Source organism: Aspergillus brasiliensis (assembly GCF_001889945.1).
Source record: "Aspergillus brasiliensis CBS 101740 unplaced genomic scaffold ASPBRscaffold_17, whole genome shotgun sequence".
NCBI lineage: Eukaryota > Fungi > Ascomycota > Eurotiomycetes > Eurotiales > Aspergillaceae > Aspergillus > Aspergillus brasiliensis.
The window spans coordinates 557,217-579,433 of NW_027137458.1; the positions used below are offsets into that span (position 1 = coordinate 557,217).

The window sequence follows — 22,217 nt, forward strand, 5'->3', positions numbered from 1 at the left end:
CCCGTAATACATCATACGAAGCATACCATACCCAAGACAGTAAATAAATTACCTACTTACCGAGTTCTTCCTTATTCTTCCCTTCCCTTCCCTTCCGGATCGAAAAGGATGGACGGATGGATGAATCACATCCACATCCATCATCCCCTTCCCATCAACTCAGTCCATGATTCATCATCAGAAAAGCAATCATCCTATACCATTGCTCCATTAACCACCGTAGATAATTTCCCTACCCTCCATAACCATAACACTCAATGGCTGGCGGTACTTTCCACTCAATGGCCACATGTGTCTGTGCTTTAAGTGTCTCTCTACCGATCCGATCGTCGCAGGGAAAGGAAAATCAATGGAATCTCCCCGATAACTAACTACCTACCCTTACACATGATACATACGTAAGTGTACCTATGTTTTCTTGGCGCAGGGTTAGTTTCAACTTCCCTCCTTCCCGCCGGCTTAAAAGACAAAGTTGGTTTGGTTACACGGCAGCTTCTTCATGTCGGTTTGGCTGTAGGTACTTAGTTAATTTTCTATCTTTGAGTCGAGTCTCGATTCATGCACATGCAGGGATTAAAGCTGCACGACAAAATTTTTAGATGAAAATTTTTTCATCCTATGATTTACTCACAACCCCTGAGGTATACAGTAGTCTAGGTAGGGGGTCAATTGAATGTGAGAGAAAAGTCAGGCAAATGTTCTCACTTCCTACCACTGACCACATATATTTTGGTCCTTGGGTTGCTGAGGTGGTTGTGGTGGTAGGGTGGGTGACGTTTACATTTGCGATCGTCAGTCTAGATCCACCGGGTGAGAGTGAAGGGGGTGCCATGGACCATCAATGGGTTTTGGTTCATGGGTTTTTCTCTCGCTAATGTTAATGAATATTAAATGGAGTGTGAGAGACGATTCTAGACATTCTCTAGGTTAATGAATTAGGTCAATTTAGTCTGGTGGTGTAATTGAAAGTTAGTAGTAGCAAGTGCTGGTTTATAAGGCGGTATCCGCCCTTGTTGGGAGGGAGAAGCCGGGAGGGAAGAGAGCTCCCCGGAGATTCCGGGACAACCGTTTCGTTGTCGACAGCTGGCATCAAGCTGGTACCTGTCTGGCCTGACAACCACACTTTACGCCTTCAGAAACCGAGTCTGTGTCTAGCTCTTCAGTCTGACCGACAAGCTTGAAGCGTGGTCATATGATAATTGGTTCAGCTTGAGCTGGACCGAGCACTGTCCTTACCCCAGGTCTTTTCGTTCATGGGTTAGACTAGACAGCTGGCAAGGTTTTCGAATAGCACATTCGATGAATCTGGATAAGAAAACATCCCCAATCCTACAATCAATTGTAGCTGGCAGATCCGTGGAGTTTAGTGGCCATTTTAAATCTCTATATGTACAGTGTATTTGATGGTTGTAGATGATGACGGGAAAAGTAGTACATGATATATAAAAAGACCACCACAATAGAATTACCTCCTATCACAGCCATGACAATCTCACAAAACAAAGAATTTTGCTGATATTTCCCCCAGAAATCCCCTCATCTTTCCCCAAAAGTATGGTTGTAATTGGAGTTTTGGGAGGATGGATCATAAAATCTCCGCAGCAGATGTCGTGACTGCAATCATCCCTCGGTCATAATTTAAACGTACTTGCACATCATGGCAACCATCAGGTCGAACAGACCAATGGCCTCAACGAAGGCAAAGCCCAGAATGGCGTAGGAGAAGAGCTGACCACGGAGGGCAGGGTTGCGGGAGACGGAGAGGAGGAGGGCACCGAAGACGAGACCGATACCGATACCGGCACCACCGAGACCGATGGCAGCGGAACCCATACCCAGGTTCTGGGAGACCTGGACCATGGCGTCGGCGATCTCGGAGGAGTACTGGCGGCGAGCCTGCTGGGCAGCGAAGGCCTGGCGAGCGTTGGCCTGGATGAGGCCGGAGGGAGACTGACGCTTAACGGTCTGGAAGGGGGTCACGGGGACGGCCTTGCGCTGGGTGGTGAAGGTACGCTTGGGGGCAAGCTGGAGGCGAGCGGCAGGGCGAGCGACCTTGGTGGTCGCGGCCATGGTGGAGGCCAGACGAGAGGCGAAGACACGGGAGGAGGCCATTGTGATGGTTTGTGGTGGTTCTGAGAGAGGAGTTTCTCTAGAAAATGGATGGGATTGGGAAGGGAAAGAAAGAAGGAGAACTTTTCTGGAGGAAAAAGCTGGAGGAAAAGTGACAACAGACGGCCCCCCGGGACATAAATACTCTCCCGCTAAATTTTCGCGGTTTTTTGCCCTTTTCCCACCCAGCCCCCCCGTCGGGTGTTAGTGCGCTTTGTTGGGACCAGAAAAAAAAGCCCTACTAGTTACCTACTTTTTTGTGTTTGGTGTTTTGGCCGGTCTGTTTGTATCGTATTGTTCCTGTTTTTTCCTGTTTGTGTCTTGTCATCCCTAGTTAGTGATCCTCTTTTTCCTCTGTTTCTTTCCCTTTACACCGTTTGTTTGGCGCGCCTCGTTTTTGGCTCATCATCCTCTCACCTTCAGTTCCCCCGGGCCATTCCACCACCACACATACGGAGTACACCACCTAACTTACACATACTGTGTACACTGTTCACATACAACACCCTTCGGGATCATTCGGGATGGTGGCTACCAGGGGAGCTACGGTTGGTACAACCAATGATTTCAGGGTCTTCACCTGGCCGTGCTGGTCCGCGATGGAGCATTGGCTTCCTTTCTCTCAGTCTCCTTTCCCCTTCAGATAGCCCATTGCTGCATCTCATGGAGAATTCCGTAGTCGTCTGTGTATTTTACACTGGTAACAGACCGATTCCTTCCGTTTTCTTTCTTTCCCTCGTGTCGTCACAAAAGGGAAAAAAACATTCTTGTCTTGTCTCTACGGGGCTCTCTCCCTTCATTCTTTCCTTACATATAAATTGTCCCCTTCTCCCTTCCCTTCCGACACTTACCCAACCCAGCAACAGACTAAGACAGGACAATGGGACACACGCAAAGAGACCAGCTTACGGTATGCAAAATTTTCACAGCAAAACGGGGAGACCGCAAAGAGGGAAAAAAAAAAAAAGAAAAGAAAAAGAGAAAAAAGGAAAGACCAGACGTACTGGTGGGTCCCTGCATCCAAATGGGTCCGATAGAGTGGTACACCCCCACTTAGCGGTCGCCAGGTAGCCAATGACCACCCGCCAAGGCTCCGCTAATATGATGGCCAGCTTCTCGGTCGCAATCAAACCGGGCCGAATCGGGCATGCGGCTCCACCAGCACCGGAGTTTCTGAGCAAGAAATATTCCCACTTTCCTGAGACGCAAGCAGGTTTGCGCCGCGTCGGCTGGAAGGAGGGAAGCTTCCCTTCCCTTCCCTTCCCTCAATTGCTGGTTGTGCTCCTTGTCTTGTCTGTCTCCCCCTCGGGAAATGCCTCACCGACTCATCGTATTGGGTATCTGCCGTTTTGGGACAACCCGGCTCCGTACGGAGCGCGTTTCGCCGGGGAAACGCGCGACGATCCGTAGCTCCCTGAGCTAGTTAGTTCGCAAATAGCACACTGCTTCTGGCGCTATGGAGAAAAAACCACTTCGCCCCCCCCAATGCAACTCAACTCAGCCCTTGTCTCCGAGGGTGGTGCACGGGTTATATAGCTTTTTGGATACATCAGAGAAATTGATCCCTCTCGGAGGAATAAGGAGCAAAAACTCAGGGGGGGGGGAAGGACCGGCGCAAGCTGAACTAGGGGAGAAAGTGGGCGCGGCGCAAGCCAACCCAATCCATCGACATCATCCCGTGGGCTCTCGAAAACCGGACGAAAGCATATCCCACACAGTCAGCCGCTAGTGGCTGGCTTGTGTGTGTGTCTTGTCTCGCGGGTTTTCGTGCTTGTTATCGTGGCCACCACAGCCCCCTTTCCACCAGAAGAAATCCCTTGGGAACCGAACCCATTGTGTAATTTTTTACCTCTTTGCCCTTTTCCTTCCCATCTTCCCAAGAAGACATCCGTCCTGCTACTTATACCTGGATCAGGGTGAGAATTCCGGGGCAAATTTCTTTTCTTTCGTCTCCTTATTTTTTTGCTAATTTATTTGTGTGGCCCTTCCCCCCTACTATCCTTTTCCGAGTTCGGTCTCACTAAACTCGATTTATCCCGGTGATCGAGATATGATCTCAGCCGCCCTGCAGTATTACGTAACCCGGCCAGCTTCCCGACTGAACCGCTGCCGCCGTCGCCTGCCTTGCCTTGCCTTGCCTCAATTTAAGCATGCAGCTGGTGCAGGGATGCCACGGGGTTCGAGCTGTTCGCGAACAGTTCTTCGGCTAGCAGGGGGGAGATGTTTAGTTGATAATTTGCGGTATTATCAATGACCAGTGTCGAGGGAAAGTTGTAGACGTGCAGTAATACCTTCAGTCGGATTAGTAGTATCCGCGGGAACACAAAATGCATAAATTCAGTATCGTCCTGGGGATACCGACACACTCGGAGGATAAAGGGTTGTTTGATTTGATGGGTTTCGATGGATCGATCGATGGATGGATGGCTGCAGCGAAGCAAGTTGAGCACCGGAGAGCCGCCGTGTATCGGACCTGTATTGGCTGTATTATTACGGTAATCTGCATACGTACGTGACGGATATACGGTGTCAATGGCCTCAGGTATCAAGGCACAAGTCTTCCTCTCGGGTCAGCGGCAGGTCCCGGACCTCGGGATTTCAGTTGGGTTTGGTTTGGTTTGGTTGGAATGACAACTCAATGCAGGTATGCCGGCTATTCACGTATCGGGTTGGTAGCTAGTTAGCTAGCTGCCACCATGCCGGTTGTTTTCCTTGTTTTGGCACGTAGGTGATTTACATTGTAGTCTGTGGTGCAGGAGATAAGCTGGAATTCCTAGCGAATCGGAGCGTAGATGAGTATCTGGGTGAGATCCTGGATGTGGAATGCTATTGCTAGCCACCGGGAGTGGTATGTGGATAATATATATTGTTGTGGTATGAGGGTGGCTTTGCTTTGGTATGTTGGTGGTCCACAGGGAGGATGGGGAAGATATATCCGGGGTTAGTATGGTTGATTCAATAGTTTGAAGTTATTTTATTGATACCAACGAAGGCGGCCATAGTATATATATCGGGGAGGCAGTGGTTTGGACTATATTTCAGTGCATGCTTTATATAGTAGTTTTGTAGACCCATCAGCCCGAAATTGGTTCAGATGATTCGACATCAATGACAGTAACTCCTTATGAACCAATATGAATCTAATCTATACTACTCTTCACGCATCAGGCTTGGACACCAAAGGCAGCCAATGAACTGTAGCTCAACTCAGTATACAGCTAGTGGTCACCTACCGCATTCGGAAGACAATGCTGCATCATGTGACTAATATGATCTACGGTCATCTTTCCTTTTATAGCGGATATCGATAGTGGCACGCTCTTTGAGTGGATGATAAGAAGGTCCCTTGCTTCTTTGCAAACGCTTCTAAATTGAACAATCATCTGGATTGATGCTATGAGCCTATGGTAGTAGGATTGTTCGTTATCTTGTTTCACCCATAGCTTACTGCAGTGAAAAACATATAAGTCTACCACCCAAATTTGTCAGGTATAGGGCGTGAAGGTTTACTTGACCTCAACGTGGTCAATTTATGGAGGAAAAGCGCGTTTCGTAAACTAGATGGTTGTATACCCATCTCCCATCAGCATGCAGCCATACAATCATCAAGAAATGCTGAAGAGCGTTTCAATTGAGATTATGTTGAGGCTATGGTTCAACAGAACATAAATATCGCTGATGTACCCTACTGTAGATCAATCTCCCCAGTAGTGTATCAGTCGACCTGTGATCCAAGAGCATCGGGAGGTTTCGAAAAAGACACAGGAAAGGCCACTGTCCCCTTTTCCAGCGGTGTCGTTAGAGAATATTTCAAATCAAGCTCTATCTCTTCTCCCGGCTCAACTCTGACTTCCCATCGGATCTCTCCACCACGGCCCAACTCCACGGTCTTTCGCGGCTTTCCCGGCTCTATGAGATCCACCTTATCCCCCGGAACTTTGAGAGCTACTGGTGCCAGAATCTCAAACCGAAAGCTATCATCCACACTGACTGGCACCTGATCCAAAACCAAAACATTAACTGCCCAAGACCTTGTATTCTTGACCTTACACGACGCTTTCAGATATGTAATATGCTCCGCGTTGTCGGTGGTTCTAAACCCTGTTATCCCAGACTCATTATAAGTCACCTGGATGAACCGGTCCACCCCTAGGTTAAGTTCAAAGGACCCTTTGGGCGGGCAGGTTGAGACCTTCGTCCTGCCGAAGCAGGTCCCGTCGACAGTCACGTTCACTTCGCCTCCGGACATGATGACGGGCAAATCATTCTGGATCCGCGCACAAAGGAACGCTGCCACATGCTTCTTGGGCACGATCACGTATGTAAATGAAACCGTCTTGAGGTCCAGCTCAGCTATTTCATGACGGCGGGGCGCGAACGACGGCATGATGACACGCCGGCCAGGTAGTTCATACGCTACACTCAGGCCGTAGCCCTGGCTAATCGACTCGGGGACTTCGCTATCCAGGGGTATGTATCCCTCTCCGCCGAGGTTTCTCACCGATTTAGTAAATGTATCATAAAAGTCATGAGTTGGGGCGAAAGAAAAATCAGGAAAGGGCTTTCTCGGTGCTGGTGTCCCCAATGCTGGCAAAATAGGCTGCACAGCCCAGATGGATTCCGTCGGCCTGGCACACATCTCCCACGGCTGCAATGACGGCATATTCTGCTCCAGACGCGATACGTGCGCCTGCGAAGCCGACAGCGTTACCTGTGCGTCATGCCAGGTCTCCGAGGTCATGTTCGTGAACAGCGCACAGAGCCTGATCTTCGCCGACGATGAAGGCGTATCGATGCTGAGGTTGTGAAGTCGAAGATCGGACATGGCCTGAACTGTATAGCTCAAGCGCAGCATCACTTCCTCACGCTGGCCACTTCCTTCCGCTTGATGAATCCCCCCTGCAGTCCCGAAAAGAGCTTCAGTAGTCGGCACAGATACAGGCGTAGTCCTTTGCCCTTCCAGGTGCACAACTACCTGGCAGAACTGTTTAGGGTAGAAAGCTAAACTTTTCAGGATCTGGTGTCTGAATCCAGCCTTCCTCCGCACTCGGTTTCTCGCCCTTCCATACTAGGTCGCAGCTCTGCAGCAGAAGTGGCATTGCACCAGATGTATTGAATCCTGAATACTGGTTCTCTCCCCTTATATCAGCCATCTCATAGTTGCTTTGACCCAACATGTCGTGGGCTTGACTTAGCGCTTCATTGCAGCTGCAAGAGGGCACTCTCCCACTGCCCAGGTCTCTGACCGGGTCATATGCCTTGTTGTCAGAGGATACTTTATGGGGGAGTGGTTCTCGTCGGTTGATTATTGCATGCTGGATGTCTATCACCTTGGCAGAGCCGGTGCTGTCAACATGGATGGAATCGATGTTGACCTCGTGGTGGATGCCACTGATTGAGATTGTGTAGGGGCCGGACTATTAGGAACTCATTAGAGAGTGAATCTGATGAAAGAAAAAGGTATGAGGGTAACTACCTGAAAACAGACCGGAAACTCGCGCGTGATGGTTGCAAACTCAGGATGAAAGGCAACAGACTTGGTAGGGAGGTCCGAGATGGCGAACTCTTGGCGAGAAGTGTCTTGCATCTTGATTGAGTATACGTTAGATCGATAAGTGAGTGAGATTGAAGGATGTGGAGGGTGTAGAAGCAGAAAGCAGAGGGCAATTGAGCGAGAGGTATAAATTATATAGGACATATGAGATAGGAGATTTCCTCGCCATAGTTCATGTTGTTGGCTTCACTGGCCCTTGTTTAATGCTTCTATGCCACTGATTCTTGTGGTAAATCTCACTATATTCATCAGTATCTGTTCATGACTAAACTGGACGGATATAGCCAGGTAGATGGGATTTCCCAAGTAGAACATATCGCTTGTATGCATAAACACAGCGTCCCTTGATATTCACGTATAGCCACGACGTCGCGAAACGTCTTATGCCTTCGTATGTTGTGTTATGTGAACCAATGGTTTACCTATGGATCTGTCTACTGACGAGAGGCCCCAAGGGATGACTCAATTTTCTCATTGAAGGAGCATGCTGCTGATCATTGGGATATACAAAGGGCGGCTTATAGAAGGCAGATTTCAATCAAGCAGATAGTTAATTCTAACAAGGAATAAAAGTAGGTACAAATCCAATCTGTATTAAACTTCACAAGAACCCCATGAGCAAATTAAAGATGCATAGTACTCAACATCCTGGGCTATTCACAATGAGAGACATTGAAACTATCAACAGGTTCAAGGAAGCCGAAAACAACAACACAACAATAGCAACAACAGTACAATTAATCACACAAGATTATGACCCGGTACAACCCCAAAGTCATCAGCAACTGTATGTACAGCGCAGAACCGGAATTCGACTCACGCTGAACAGAACAATCCAACAATTAGCCACAGTTCGGTTCCCTATATGTGGGAGCAGCAACATACCAGTCATTGCTTAGTGCTCGGAAGACTTGCCCTTCTCCTTCTCATACTCCTGGCCTCCCTCCTTACCCCAGTTCTCGCCTTCCTTGCGGTCAGTAGTCTCGCCATGACTCTTGCTGAAGGATGCGGACTCGTTGTCCTGGACGCTCTTGTATTCTTCCTTGCCCTTGGCACCGCCCTCCTTGCCGTACTTCTTGCCAGCATCCTTGGCGTACTCGTCGGACTTGAAGGGTTCCTTGTGGGCGGGCTCGTGCCAGTGCTCCTGGGGCTTCGCCTCCACAGGGACATATGCCTCAGCCGCAGCACCAGCACCAACGGCAACACCGGCGGGCTTGTCGTCCCAGCCGCCACGCTTGTTGACGATTTCGTTGGAGCCTGCAATGTACGTTAGTTTAAAGACAGACAATAGATGCAAGTCTGTCACATACCGGCAGCGGGAGCGGCGATGGTGAAGCCAGCGAGGGCGATGAGGGAGAGAACAGCGGAGGCCTTCATTTTGAGTAGTAGTTGGTTGTTTGAAGCGTAAGCTTGTTGGTTGGGAGATTTGTTTGTGGAGTGAGTGAATGAGTAAGGAGAGGAGCTTGAGTGATTGATGCGGATGATGAGAAGAAGAAGTCGAGTTGGAGAGGATTCAAGTCCCTCTTTATACCTTTTTCATGAATCCCTTCGAGCCTCTGAATGATGTCCTCAACGAACCCGACAACCCATATTCAGCCTGTCACCAAGTATCACAGACACTGACACATCCCACAACTCCGAACAATAGTCCCTCGCCATGTATGCGGATTTAGTATCAATAATTGGATGGCATGGGCCCATTGCTGCAGGGTCCCGAAACTATCATCCCCGGATTCTGTCTCTTCGATCGGATATGTACTCCGTGGCGGTGATATGTCATCTCGGCCCAGGGGTTGGCTGCCTTTATTGGCAGAAATGGTCAGTACGGTTGGTTGGGGTTTCTTATTTAGGTTTACCGATCGAGATTCCGATGCAAGGGATGGAGACGGTGGCTTTGGCCACCTCCAAGCCCAACCAACACCAGTTCGCGCAATGTGGCTACTGAACTTTATGTAGATTTTGTGGCTGAAACTGTATGCTTTCTCCTGACGATCAAAGGCTGTTGGCTGAGAGTGGATTTGTCACCTCAGTCTTTGCCATTGTGACATGCCTGTGAGGTAGAAGAGCTCTCGTTAGGGGGATGCCCATTGCGATAGTATATCATATTTACTACAGAGGCAGCAAATAGTGCATCAAGGATATACGAAAATTCGTTAACCGACTCTCGCAAAGCAGAGATGTTTAACCCATCCCAAATCTGTTATCCTAGTAGGGATATGAAGAATTGCTCTGCATCAGGCAAGTTCGATTCATGATTGTGTGACAGCACAGAGCAGCTAACACAGATGATCTTCAATAATTTGGATTTGGAAATGGTTGCCCGCACATAGTGACCTGTAGTTCTCTTGACTCACTGTGCTTGGCATTGTGTGATACATAGACTTGTAGGCTGCATGTCTAGGGTATGTATTCGCACTCCATACTTTATGCTCCATAATACATTCCATAATAGAAGAATCGGAAAATCGGAGAATCGGATGTCAAGTCAGCAATTATCTGAATGTGTTTACATTTCTGTGTGGTCGGAGAATAAGGAATCAGTTCAGCTAACATTCAATAACCATTCAATAATTTTCCTAGAGACTGAAGATCTATTGAGGAGATTTATTGGAAGCTTGATTAAAGTAGTCCGTGATTGTGGTTCAACAGATGCTACCAATACAACTTCCATGTGGCAACGGCGCAGCACAAGGGACATACAATCTGGTATAGAATGCACAATGAATAGATATTACCGCATTAGAATTACTTTCAATTATCTATTACAAAACCAACCCAAGAAAGCTCGCAATTTGAATGCTCCGAAAATTACCCAGTTCCCAAATCCCATCCAATAGGCGATTCCCCAAATTTTGCTCGTAAAGAAAGAGTAAATTTGAACTTTTGCTTCTGTTACCAACTGTTAGCACATAGTCCTTAGATTGCGATAGTGTAAGATTCGATGGAAAGAGCATGCATGCACATACCAAGAACGGCTGCTAAGGCCTTACTGATGCTCCCCAGACTGACGTTCATAAGACTCATGAGGAGTAAGAGAAGGGTTCGTGATGGTTAGTCGGGACGTGATTCACAGGCTGTGCAGGTGGCCTGGGAGCTTCAGGCTTGAAGTCGTCCTCCGTCTGGTCAGACTCAGTCTTGTAGCCCTCGTGCCGTGGAGCCTTGGGCTCATGGATGTTGTGCTCGTTCACAGGAACGTGAATCGTCGGCGATTCTGGCTCGGTATGCTCAGGCACGATGGGCGCAGAGGGAGGAGAACCGAATCCTCGCGGGTAAAGAACCTCAGAACGTCCGATCTTGTGGTTGTTGTCGCTGACTTGGTACTTTTGCTCCTCGGCGCTGAGACGGTTGTTTTGATCTTGGTTGTTCTGGTTCTGGTTGTTATTATCGTTATTGTTGTTATTCTGGTTCTGGTTCTGGCGCCGGAATTCGACGTCTGGCATATGTCAGTATCTGTATAGCACGCTGAGACTTGAGGACATACTCCTAGGTGCCGCTGCGGCCATAGTGGCGGCAAGGATGCAGAGGATGGCAGAAAGCTTCATGATGGCGGCGAGAGAGGATTGTCTGCACTGCTTGCTGTTGAGCTTGATGGATGTTGTTCCTGTAGTGGTAGTAGTGAACAAGCTGGGGATCATGGCCCTTTTATTGCTTCCCAAGTTACTGCTGGTGACGGTCGATTGATGGTCAGTCTGGCTGACCAAGCGACACCTGAGAGATCAGGAATAACTAATCGACAATGTGAGGTTCAATGTGTAGTCAATTATTTCAGATTCTGTACTACTTTTGCCTACAAGATATGAACCCTCAGAGTGACATCACTAGCATGTCTGGCTAGTGGCAGCTGTCAATTGACAGCTCGTTTAGCATGATCACCCGCTATTGGGCGTTATGATATCATTTAGGACCAGTCCTGCCTCTTTCGGGCATAAGATTCGATAGTGTTCCTTCTAGAACGATTATTTATATAGTCCGCCTCTCAACGTCTCTCCGCGTCCATCACTACTTGAATCACCGATCCCGTTCCCCTGTCACACTGATAAGTCTATCCCTATTCTTTTTTGCACCACCAACTAACCACCAAAATAGTATACCGATCACCAACATGAACACCTCACAATCATTGCAGCAGCAACTTCCTACCGCAGCCTCTTTCTCAGAAAGTCCGCCTCGTACATACCTTCTCCCCCGTCAGGCAACTGATACGGATACCTTGGCTCCGTCTTCCACCTCACATATCCGAGTCTCTCATACCACAACACCGCCGCGAACTGCGGTACCGCATTCATTGATTTGAGAAATTCTCGCTTCTCCTCGTTCTCAAGGTACTCTTTACTCAATGCATTGACAGTCACCGTCTGACACCGCGGATCCTTCACCGCCATTGCCTCCACCAGCTGCATGGCTTGACGACCGACACCTCCAGCCCGGTACTCGGGCAAAATGAAGAAGGACTGGATGGTCAGGACTGAGTGATCGGCTTGCGCAAGCCCGGGGTCCGGCGGGGATGCATATGCGTCGAGGGAGATGTGACCGGCACGAACGGGTTCGTCACCGTTCTTGCTGGGGACGATGATCCAGAAGAATGTTTTCAAGTCAGCGTCTTGTTTCTCGCGCCAGGCGAGAAGGCTCTCGTCGCTGTAGTCCCAACCGCAGATATGGCGCTGGTGTTGGAGGGTGGTATATTCCGAGGGGTTGTAGAGGTTGATTGGGGTTAATGTGCAGATCATGATGTATTATGGCCGGGATCCCAGGTATGTACAAGTGAGATAGTTGTGGTGTGGCCATGTCGCTGTTGGTGCATTGAGGGAGTTTTATAGGCGTCGGTACCAATGAGTCACGCTAGTCTACCCGATAGTTCGAGTGCATCTGATTGGATCGATGAGGTGCAATTCGGCCGGTTATGCGGGGAATCAAGATCATGAGGTTTCATCGTTTGAAAAGTGTCAGAATAAGCTGATGATACCATCACATGTCCCGGGGTAGGTCTGCCTCGATGTATTCCTCGGGGATGCTATGCTGGGGTCGGTGGCCAACTCGGGTAGGGTGTTGCCAAAGTCTAACGGAGGCCAGATTTCATGAGCACCAACTTTCTGATCAAAACCCATATAGAAGGACCTGATACTGAAAGTGTCAATTGTCTAGAAGTGTCAAGGCAAGCCTCGTGATCCGGAAGCTGATGCATGGCTGGTGGGCACTAGCGACCGTCTGGAACATGCACGTACCTGCAACTCTGCCCAATGTGCTAATGGCTCTTGCAAGCTAGTGGAGAACTGTCACCGGGAGGGCGTCCAGTTAGTTGTGTGCCTGTTGTAAGTAACTTTGCCACGGAGATGCCCCATAAACCAAAAGCAACATGCATAGAAATGACTAAAAGCAATGGAAGCAGACGGATGACGACACATATTCAAACATCCAGTAAATAAGCGTAAGCGATGCAAATAGGTGAATATCAAAACCATATTCTATCTAGACACCTTCCTTAGTCTAACACATTCATCCCACCCAACATTTAATCCAATTAAACCTTCGACTTCACATCCCCAATCGCCTCCCTCATCACCCCCTCGGGAGCCTCCAACCCCGTCCACAAGCGATACTGCTCAAACCCCTGCCTCAGCAACACCTCCAACCCATCACGCACCACCCACCCATGCCTCTCCGCAACCCTCATCAGGGGAGTGACTTTGGGCTTATACGCCATCTCCAAACACAACCCCGGTTTCTCTCCACCCTCAAACAACCCCCTAAAGTCCTCCTCGGCTTTCACATCCCCCGGAATCGTCCCAATCACCACATCCACAGCCCCAATCCCAGTAACCTCCCCAACAGCCTTCATCTCAATCCCTTCCCCAGGCTTAATCGCATCAAAATCCCGAATAATCTCCTTCGCCTTCCCCACCGTCCGATTCCAAATCACAATCGTAGAGAACTCCGCCTGTAACAGCGCATACACCGCTGCTCGCGCGGCACCACCTGCCCCGATCACTAGACCGACTTTACCGGTTCCTTGACCGGAAGTCACGCCTTGCTGGGAGAGATGTTCATTGATGAGGGCGTATAGACCGGACCAGTCGGTATTGTCACCTTTTACTAGTACTTCTTTTCCATTTCGAGTAGTAAGCAAGGTATTGATAGCCCCAATGGCACGTGCGGAATCGCTCACTTCGGTGCAGTGCTCGAAGGCGGTTAGTTTATGCGGCATGGTGATGCTGGCGCCGCCGAAGGTGGGGGAGGTGATTAAGTGGGAGATTTCTGATAAGGAGGTGCATTCTGCGGTGGTGTATCTGTGGGGGAGGTGGTGGTGGGCGAAGGCGGCGTTGTGGATGGTGGGGGATAGGGAGGCGCGGATGTTGGCGCCGCCGAAGATGTGGAATTGGAGTTGAGACATTGCAGTTGTCTGATAAGAATTGAGGGGGATAATAGAATCGAGCTTGGGTAGGTATGTAGTTGCTGGTTGATATAGGGCTACTTCGTGGAGTGTGGTGTGGATGTGTCGGGTATATTCATAGCCTAGGGTATGAGTTTATCTGGGGCAGACGAGATTTGGGTTTTGGATGGGTGTATGCTTATCCTGAGTAGAATGTAAATCCGGTAGATAAATGTTACGGCAATGAATATGATACTGCTAGGTTTGCAGCCTACCTTAGATGGTACTACTCTGGTGAGGATGTTGGGACATGTCAATCTACTCTAGTAAAAAGAATATAGCCCTGACTTGATAGTCCAAACTTGACAATCAACAAATGAGTAATATTCCTAAGAGTAATATACAAGATATCTAATCACCACTTAACATCCCCCCCCTCCACCCACTCCTTCGCCTGCCAATACAACAAATCATGCTTCTCGCCATTCACACTCCCGGTGGCCTTCTCCCTCCGATGCCCCGGTAAATCCCTCAACACCTTGACCCCCATCGTCTGCTCCTGCAAATACGCCAAATGGCGATATCCCACCGGATACTCCCTCAACCTCTCATGATCAATCACCGGCACGCGATCCGGAGTCACCAGCACCAACTTATCCTTCTCATACCAATGTCTCACGAACCTCGCTCGCCACTGACCCTGAAGTTCCTCCCCATACTCATGACCCAATTTCTCCCAAAAGAAAATAAACCGACAATCACTCTCCGCATCCACCTCACATACTCCCCCACTCACACACTCCACCTCACTAAACCGCTGCGTAATCGTCGCTTTCATCTTCGTGACCGCACGGGTCCCCTCCGGGTTAATATCCGTGGTACTACCATGCACGCGATGCATGATGAACGCTCCCTTGTCCATTCCGGCCTGCGAGGCCGTGATGAATGCGTCGTGGTGCGTGAGTCCCGTCCAGGTCGTGTAGACGTGGGCGTCTGGGTGGAAGATGGAGCGAAAGTTCTCCCATTCGCAGGCGTCCCGGTAGCAGGGCCAGCCTTCGGCGAGTTCGCGCAGGAGGTAGCGCTCGATGGCGAGACTGGGGGGTCCGTTGTTGCGGATGGCGTGGAGGGGGCGCGAGTTGGGGGGGAGGGTGTGGAGGTCGGGCATGATGATTCTTTCAGCTTTGAGTAGGGTGGATAGATTTGTAGGAGTGGTTATTTGGTAAAGAATGAGGTTGTGGGGGTTAGTTTACTTATAATATATTGATGCTACTTGCATACCCCGCGGGGAAGAGCCGGAGGCAAATGAACTCGGCAAAGAGATATCCGTAGCGGGTAGAGTCATAACCGATGGACCATTCTGTCAAAGTATTATATTATCTGCGTAAACCATCATATCCACTCACCTAGAATTCCACACTATTCAAGATTGAACCAGATACAAATCTGCTACAGCACAATGTCCTCTGACCCCCGCCGCTACGCCTACCTCGTCGGCATCGGGGTAACCCACTCCATCGCCCCCCCGATGCACACGCACTCCTTCCAGAGCATGGGCTACCCGTGGACCTTCATCGCGCAAGAATGTCCCACCGTCGAAGACGCCATGGCTCTCTTCCGTCAGCCCACCTTCGCCGGCGGGGTAGTCACCATGCCGTACAAACGCACCATCATGGAGCATCTCGATGGACTCGATGACTACGCGGTGCGGCTGCAAGCGTGCAATAACGTCTATCGCGCGGCAGATGGCACGCTGCGCGGGACGAATACCGATTGGCGCGGTATCAAGGGATGTTTACTATCTGCTGATGCGGAAGAGAAAGGAAGAGGCAAGGCGGCGGTGATTATCGGGGCCGGGGGAGCGTGTCGAGCGGCGGTGTATGCGTTGTATGTGGAGTTGGGATGTACGCCGATTTATGTGGTGAATCGGGATGAGGAGGAAGTGAGGGTACTACGGGAGGAGACGGAGAAGGAGTATGGGGATGGGTTGAAGATGGTTCATGTACAGAGGGTGGAGCAGGTCAAGGGGTTGTTGGAGACTGCACCCCCGGGGTATATGGTTGGGACGGTGCCTGATGCAGAGCCGGTCACTGCCGAGGAGAAGGAGGTGCATCGCATTGTGGAGGCGTTTTTGGACGCTCCGACGAAGGGGGTCTTGCTGGATATGTGCTTCAAGCCGAGAGTGACCCGGTTCTTGAAGATGGCGCGACTGCGTGGGTGGGCTACGGTGGAGGGTACGGAGGTTATTGGACATCAGATGCCGGAGCAGTATCGTCTTTGGTGTGGGGAAGAGGAGAGGAAGAAGTTGTCGCTGGATGGATCGTGGGCCGTGCTGCGGAAGGCTGCAGAGGAGAGTCCGGGGATTAACTTTTAGGATAAGTCTATAACTGAGAGGAGAATACGGAGTAGAATGAAGGAGATCGGATGAGGACATTGCCGATGACCTCATGTGGGCCGGCCTGACGTATGGTAGAAAGCATATAAAGCACACCCAAGGTTCTGCTCACTTTGATTATCACTTGATATTGTTATTGTATTATCATTTGTATCACATCATGCCCTGCAAACCTGCCATCGCGTCCATGTCCGTGGGCCGTGCCTGGGTCCATTCGCTGCCCGAAAAACTCTCCCAGATCGCCCAGGCCGGCTTCCAAGGGGTGGAAATCTTCTACGAAGACCTGGAATACCTCGCCAAAGAAAAAGGAGAACCAACAGAAGAGAATCTCTTAGCTGCTGCCCAAGAAACTAGAGACATTTGCGACCGACACGGCCTGGAAGTAATCGGCCTGCAGCCATTCCTATTCTACGAGGGCCTGCTCGATCGAGAGGTCCACCGACAAAAGATCGCCAAACTACATACCTGGTTCAAGATCATCAAGATCCTCGGCACCGATATCATCCAGATCCCGTCGAACTTCCAGCCCGACGGCATCTCTGGAGACCTGGATCTCATCGTCGCCGACATGATCGAGGTGGCTGATCTGGGCCTGCAGGAGGAGCCGCCCGTCCGCTTCGCATACGAGAGTCTCGCCTGGGGCACGTATGTGTCCACCTGGGACACCATGTGGGAGATCATCCAGCGGGTCGATCGCCCCAATTTTGGATGCTGTCTGGATACCTTCAACATCGCCGGTCGCGTGTGGGCCGATCCTGCCAGTCCCTCGGGGAAGGTCCCGGATGCAGATGCCCTGCTGGCGCAGTCATTGGATCGCCTGGTCAAGACCATCGACGTGAAAAAGGTCTTTTATGTGCAGGTGGTTGATGCAGAGAAGATGGAGCAGCCATTGGTCCCCGGCCATCCATTCCACGTCGACGGCCAGCCGGCCCGCATGAACTGGAGCCGCAACGCGCGACTGTTCTTGTATGAGCAGGACAAGGGCGGATATCTCCCGGTAGTCGAGGTGGCCCGGGTGATCCTCAAGGAGCTGGGATTCGAAGGATGGGTGTCGATGGAACTGTTCTCCAGAACCATGGCGGACCCGGATCCGACCGTGCCGCAGAGCCATTCCCAGCGAGGTATCCGGGCCTGGCAGCAGTTGGCCAAGGAGTTAGATCTATGATCATGGCTAAGTTGGCATCAACTCTTCTCTGGGACGTGTTGCAGCTGAGCGAGAAAGTCTGTATCTAAGTTTCCGGCATAGAAACCCAAGTTCTCCGCAAAGGTGGGCTCGTTTCTGGAATAGTTAGCATGAATAAATAACAATGAGCCGGGTATCAGCATACCTGGTTGGTGGAATAGATGCCACCATCTCCTCAAAGAGAGCATCGAAATCTTCGGACTCAGCCTGTCGTTCATTTCCACCATCCATGACACCAGAAGTAGAGGACAAGCCAGACATGGCCATGACTTGGTTTGTTGCGATCGGCGTCCCGAGGCCGATATCAAATCCACCGTAGACAGTGCTGCCAGACGCCAAAGGCCGCTGTGAATTGGGTCCTGGCACTGGCCCGTAAGTCCAGTCAATGTGATTCCCGGATGGCAACCATGCAAAACGTAGCGCCTCACCGGGGGTGTCGCCCTCGCCGCTGCGCTTAAGCTGCTGCATGTGAAGGGTTAATCGACTGCTCAGCTGCTCGATTCCCGGCCCTAGCATGCTGGGAGCGCTCTGTAGACATCGGTAGGCCTGGAAAGCAAAACAGCGAAGCAGCGGGGACGAGCCCGCCATCCCCGTAATTTCGGTGTATGCATCCAAGATCTCCAGCGTAGAATGCAAGCTGGTCATGGCCATCGGCTTGATGACCGGGTCAAACGCCTTGTGCTTCAGAGCCAGAGAGAACACCACGAAGGCTGTGGTCAGATGGAGCGTCAGGAGCGGAGGGCTTGCAAACTCAAGGCCGCCATACGGCCGCCTGGCCGCCACGAGGGCCTGCAGGTTCCGTAGATCGACCAGGAGCTCCTGGATAGGGAGGTTGCCAGAAGGGTAATACAGCATCCGGGCGAGAAACCGCATCAGCTCGTGGATCATATTGAGGGTGCTTAGAGCTCGCAAGGGGCCTTTGGCGACTACACTGCCTCCTGAAGTGTCCGATCGCAGCATGGACCACAGTTCCCATTCATCCACATCATCCTCGCTCACTCGAGCACACTGTCGCAGATCATCCAGCGAGGTGCAGGGCGCCTTTTCCAAGATGGCGGAGGTGAGGTTGTCGATCAAGATGCATCCATGTCGGATGTGTAGGTAGCGAGCACAGCGGGCAGATTCAGGAAGCATCTCGAGCATCCTCGTGGCCTCGCCAGCCAGTACCCATGCCAGGCGCAGATGGCCCACTCCCAAGTAGAGGAGCGTGATGATCAACAGAGATTGCAGGTGACCCAGCTGGAGCCGGTCAATGTCCCTCAGGACTTGCAATCGGATGGAGTGGGCAATCTGCGTTGGGTCGGCCTGGCTGCCGCGGCCCAGGGTGTCATGCATCGCAGATGAATAGGCGACAATCGCCCACAGGACGAGACGACAGGCAGCATCTCGAGCCGACCACGGCGCACCTGAAGGGGTATGCATGATGCGGAGGACGTCCCGACGCTCGACGATAGGCAGCCAGCTGTGGATGTGGGTAAAGTAGAATTGCAGCAACTGATCGGCATTGTCTGGGATGGGCTGATTGATGTATTCCACCGAGACAGCCTGAGGGATCTCTTGCCTGCCAGGGGTACATGCTCTCTGGGCAATGCCCTCCTCTTCTTCGCCAGCATCGCAGTCCCGAGAGGTAAGCTCGGCGTCGTCTTCCAGTTCGCTGCCCGACTCCTCCTGGGAGTCTCGATTCAGCATGCGAGAGACATCTTTGACCAGCCTGGACTGTCGCCCACGGTCCGCCAATTCACTGGCCGGCAGCTGCTTCTTGCACTGAGGGTCGCGCAGGACGCGCCGCAGGGCATCCTCATTGCGAGGGAACCGCTCCAGCAACAGACCCAGAGTCACTTCGAGACTGCGCACATATCCCGACTGCAATCCGCGGTGCCGACTGATGTTCTCATACGTGCAATTCCTGCCGGCCGAGCGGCAAATGGCACAAACGGGCTGCTCTCCGTCGCATCTGGATTTGCGACGTCGACACTGATCACAGGCACGACCGACGCGCTGTCGCTTCAAAGACCTGGAGTTAGGCATATCGTATGCCGTTACCTGCGGCTACTGATTCATCCGATGGGTTCCCCTTATTCACAGAGGATCTTCTCGTCGGCGCAGTAAAGTTTCGCTGCGGTCATGTGATCGGCTAGGACTTTACGCGGCTCATCTTCGACTGTCCAGTTCGTCCCTCGCTTTGCCACTGCTGAAGCAGCCGACATGACTTGAGATGCTGAAATTGGAGCATCTCTGTTATTGCCGGCTTCATGTCTAGTCTCAGCTCCCCTGTGATGCCATGCGACCGTCTCGTCTTCCCATCTTGCCGGCGGTACAGTGCGGATGCCACGCTGTTGCTCGTGGGATTTGTGGGCGCCGGGAAAAAGACCCTAGGCATCATTGCCTCTGTCGCATTGCGGCGCAGATTCATTGATTTCGATGCTGTATTCCGTCAGGAGGTGCATCTGTCGCCTCAGGAGTACATCGCCCAACACGGTCCTGCGCGATACCGGGAGCTGGAGCTGCGATTGACTCGGACGCTGCTGGAGACATGTCCCACAGGGTGTGTGATCACCATCACGGGCGTCGGATGGTCGGCAAATCGCCAGCAGCAGGTGCTCCTGAAGGAGTTTGCCCAGAATCATCCGGTGGTATATGTCAGACGCGATCGAGTGGATCTTCAGCGATTCATCATCACCACCAGCCCGGACAAGTTCAACAGGATCTTCGAAGCGGGCAATGAGTTCTTTCAGTCATGCTCCAGCTTTGACTTTTTCAATCATACCCAAGAGGAGAAGTTGACTGACTATGCTGGTCGCCCACTGCCGGCGTATATCAAGCTCAAGGAAGCTGAACGAGTGTTCCTCAGATTCTTGCATCAGATCTTCGGGCGTGCTTATCATGTGCTCTTTTCCTCAGACCCCTTCTCCCCGTCTCATACATATGCTCTACAGGTGCCATTGGTCTGGCTGGAATCCAATCCAGACTTGGAACTGCTGGAGAGTGGCGCTGATGCGGTCAATCTAGTCATTGACGGGGGAGCCGTTGATACGAACAGTGCCGGGTTCATGGAAAGGATCGCCAAGCACATGGCCACGATCCGGAAACATACTCGAGTTCCAGTATTCATCGAGGTTCCTCAGTCTGATACTAGCTGCGGCGAGCTTCTGGAGATGCTGTTTCGACTGGCACCCGATGCCGTGGCGTGTCCTGTGGACCATTCCGACTTGACCAGATTGAAGCTGGCGAAAGGCCACACGAAGATCATTGCCACCTACCAGTCGGCTTCTTTGACTGCAAACCAGAGCATCTTTCCTGAGATATGCTCCCTTCTAGACAACACAGAGAAGCAAGGGTTCGATGCCTTCCGACTTACCACCACACCAAGCTGCCCCGGAGATCTCACCAATCTTACTCTGCAGCAACGGTTGCGTGAGATAACCAACCTTCCCATCACCGTCTACCACACCGGGCCACTCGGACGCGCATCCATATGTCTTAATCCCATCCTCTCACCAGTGATGCTCCCCTCTCTTCCCGACAATCCCACAGGAGTCACACTCGCATCAGCCCAGCAAGCACTGACATCGTGCTTCCTCCTCCCGAAACAAACCTTCACCGTCTTCGGCCAACGAGTCACCAACAGTCTCTCACCAGCGATGCACAACGCCGCCTACAGCGCATGCGGGCTACCCCACGCCTACGATATCCTCTGCAGCGACCACTTCTCCGACATCCACAAACTCTTAAACAGCACAGACCACGGCGGCGTCGCCGTGACCCTCCCATACAAAACCGAGGTGCTCGATTTACTCGACGACCTCAGCCCCGACGCCCAGGACATCCACGCCGTCAACACCGTAGTCATTGAGCGAAACAACAACCCCCCCTCCTCGTCCTCCTCGAAGAAAATCCTCAAAGGCTACAACACAGATTACCTCGGCATCCGCGACTGCATCAACAAACATCTCTCTCCGGCTAACGCCATCCGCCCCGGCACCACCGCCTTGATCATCGGAGCGGGCGGAATGGCCCGCGCAGCGATCTACGCATGCTATCAGCTCGGGGTCCGCCAGATCTGCATCTATAATCGGACGGTGTCGAATGCGCAGAAGCTGGCGGAGTATTATACCCGGTGGGCGGAGAAGCAGCAGAAGAAGAACAAGCAAAATGACTCCCGTCTGCAGATTGAAATTCTTCAATCGGGTAATGACCCCTGGCCAGAGGGATTTCGACAGCCCACGGTGATTGTGGCGTGTTTGCCGGCGCCGAGTGGAGGACAGTTGCAGGAGCCGGTGACGATGGTGGTGGCGGAGCAGTGGTTGAGGAGTACCACGGGGGGTGTTTTTATTGATGTATGGTATACCCGATAATAATCTGATGGATGATGATGCTAACTAACTGGATAGGTGGCGTATGGAATGCCGCAGACCAAGCTGCGACAGGCTATGAATGACCGGGCGAGTATGGGCTGGGTGGTGGTGGATGGGCTGGTGGTGTTGTTGGAGCAGGGTATTGCGCAGTATGAGCTGTTTACGAAGAGGCCGGCGCCGGTGCATGTTATGAGGGGGGTGTTGAGGGAGTATACGAATGCTATTCCTGGGTGATTGTCTATTGCATGTGAGACATT

General features: G+C 51.4%; 12 protein-coding genes across 12 annotated transcripts; 4 read left to right on the forward strand and 8 right to left on the reverse strand.

Annotated features, from left to right (window-relative positions):
- Positions 1-1,638: 1,638 nt before the first annotated feature.
- On the reverse strand, positions 1,639-2,112 carry ASPBRDRAFT_136301 (ATP synthase subunit C family protein; the record flags this gene model as incomplete). The annotated part of the gene is made up of 1 exon (XM_067618780.1): positions 1,639-2,112. One exon carries the CDS (start codon positions 2,110-2,112, stop codon positions 1,639-1,641), a length of 474 nt encoding a protein of 157 aa, XP_067474502.1.
- Positions 2,113-2,976: 864 nt separating this feature from the next.
- Positions 2,977-3,636, forward strand: ASPBRDRAFT_48299 (uncharacterized protein). The gene has a single exon (XM_067626060.1). The coding sequence runs from the start codon at positions 3,184-3,186 to the stop codon at positions 3,517-3,519; it is 336 nt and encodes a 111-aa protein (XP_067474503.1). The 5' UTR covers positions 2,977-3,183; the 3' UTR covers positions 3,520-3,636.
- Positions 3,637-4,512: 876 nt separating this feature from the next.
- On the forward strand, positions 4,513-5,123 carry ASPBRDRAFT_187399 (uncharacterized protein; the record flags this gene model as incomplete). Its single annotated transcript, XM_067620096.1, has 4 exons — positions 4,513-4,593; positions 4,712-4,753; positions 4,838-4,913; positions 4,991-5,123. The coding sequence occupies 4 exons, from the start codon at positions 4,513-4,515 to the stop codon at positions 5,074-5,076; spliced, it is 285 nt and encodes a 94-aa protein (XP_067474504.1). The 3' UTR covers positions 5,077-5,123.
- A 681-nt stretch (positions 5,124-5,804) lies between these two features.
- On the reverse strand, positions 5,805-7,696 carry ASPBRDRAFT_59239 (uncharacterized protein; the record flags this gene model as incomplete). Its single annotated transcript, XM_067628021.1, has 5 exons — positions 5,805-5,833; positions 5,980-6,942; positions 6,976-7,110; positions 7,157-7,526; positions 7,586-7,696. 5 exons carry the CDS (start codon positions 7,694-7,696, stop codon positions 5,805-5,807), a joined length of 1,608 nt encoding a protein of 535 aa, XP_067474505.1.
- A 723-nt stretch (positions 7,697-8,419) lies between these two features.
- ASPBRDRAFT_211019 (uncharacterized protein) lies at positions 8,420-9,040 on the reverse strand (the record flags this gene model as incomplete). Its single annotated transcript, XM_067621918.1, has 2 exons — positions 8,420-8,920; positions 8,974-9,040. The coding sequence occupies 2 exons, from the start codon at positions 9,038-9,040 to the stop codon at positions 8,559-8,561; spliced, it is 429 nt and encodes a 142-aa protein (XP_067474506.1). The 3' UTR covers positions 8,420-8,558.
- A 1,643-nt stretch (positions 9,041-10,683) lies between these two features.
- On the reverse strand, positions 10,684-11,205 carry ASPBRDRAFT_59240 (uncharacterized protein; the record flags this gene model as incomplete). Its single annotated transcript, XM_067628022.1, has 2 exons — positions 10,684-11,096; positions 11,145-11,205. The coding sequence occupies 2 exons, from the start codon at positions 11,203-11,205 to the stop codon at positions 10,684-10,686; spliced, it is 474 nt and encodes a 157-aa protein (XP_067474507.1).
- Positions 11,206-11,453: 248 nt separating this feature from the next.
- On the reverse strand, positions 11,454-12,576 carry ASPBRDRAFT_48300 (uncharacterized protein). The gene has a single exon (XM_067626061.1). It carries the CDS (start codon positions 12,388-12,390, stop codon positions 11,800-11,802), a length of 591 nt encoding a protein of 196 aa, XP_067474508.1. The 5' UTR covers positions 12,391-12,576; the 3' UTR covers positions 11,454-11,799.
- A 605-nt stretch (positions 12,577-13,181) lies between these two features.
- ASPBRDRAFT_59242 (shikimate dehydrogenase family protein) lies at positions 13,182-14,051 on the reverse strand (the record flags this gene model as incomplete). The annotated part of the gene is made up of 1 exon (XM_067628023.1): positions 13,182-14,051. One exon carries the CDS (start codon positions 14,049-14,051, stop codon positions 13,182-13,184), a length of 870 nt encoding a protein of 289 aa, XP_067474509.1.
- Positions 14,052-14,445: 394 nt separating this feature from the next.
- Positions 14,446-15,195, reverse strand: ASPBRDRAFT_200415 (putative pathogenesis associated protein Pep2; the record flags this gene model as incomplete). Its single annotated transcript, XM_067621432.1, has 1 exon — positions 14,446-15,195. The coding sequence occupies one exon, from the start codon at positions 15,193-15,195 to the stop codon at positions 14,446-14,448; it is 750 nt and encodes a 249-aa protein (XP_067474510.1).
- A 291-nt stretch (positions 15,196-15,486) lies between these two features.
- Positions 15,487-17,587, forward strand: ASPBRDRAFT_59244 (uncharacterized protein; the record flags this gene model as incomplete). Its single annotated transcript, XM_067628024.1, has 2 exons — positions 15,487-16,240; positions 16,524-17,587. 2 exons carry the CDS (start codon positions 15,487-15,489, stop codon positions 17,585-17,587), a joined length of 1,818 nt encoding a protein of 605 aa, XP_067474511.1.
- A 17-nt stretch (positions 17,588-17,604) lies between these two features.
- On the reverse strand, positions 17,605-19,633 carry ASPBRDRAFT_59246 (uncharacterized protein; the record flags this gene model as incomplete). Its single annotated transcript, XM_067628025.1, has 2 exons — positions 17,605-17,701; positions 17,751-19,633. The coding sequence occupies 2 exons, from the start codon at positions 19,631-19,633 to the stop codon at positions 17,605-17,607; spliced, it is 1,980 nt and encodes a 659-aa protein (XP_067474512.1).
- A 224-nt stretch (positions 19,634-19,857) lies between these two features.
- On the forward strand, positions 19,858-22,194 carry ASPBRDRAFT_136198 (putative pentafunctional AROM polypeptide; the record flags this gene model as incomplete). Its single annotated transcript, XM_067618772.1, has 2 exons — positions 19,858-21,942; positions 21,997-22,194. The coding sequence occupies 2 exons, from the start codon at positions 19,858-19,860 to the stop codon at positions 22,192-22,194; spliced, it is 2,283 nt and encodes a 760-aa protein (XP_067474513.1).
- Positions 22,195-22,217: the final 23 nt, after the last annotated feature.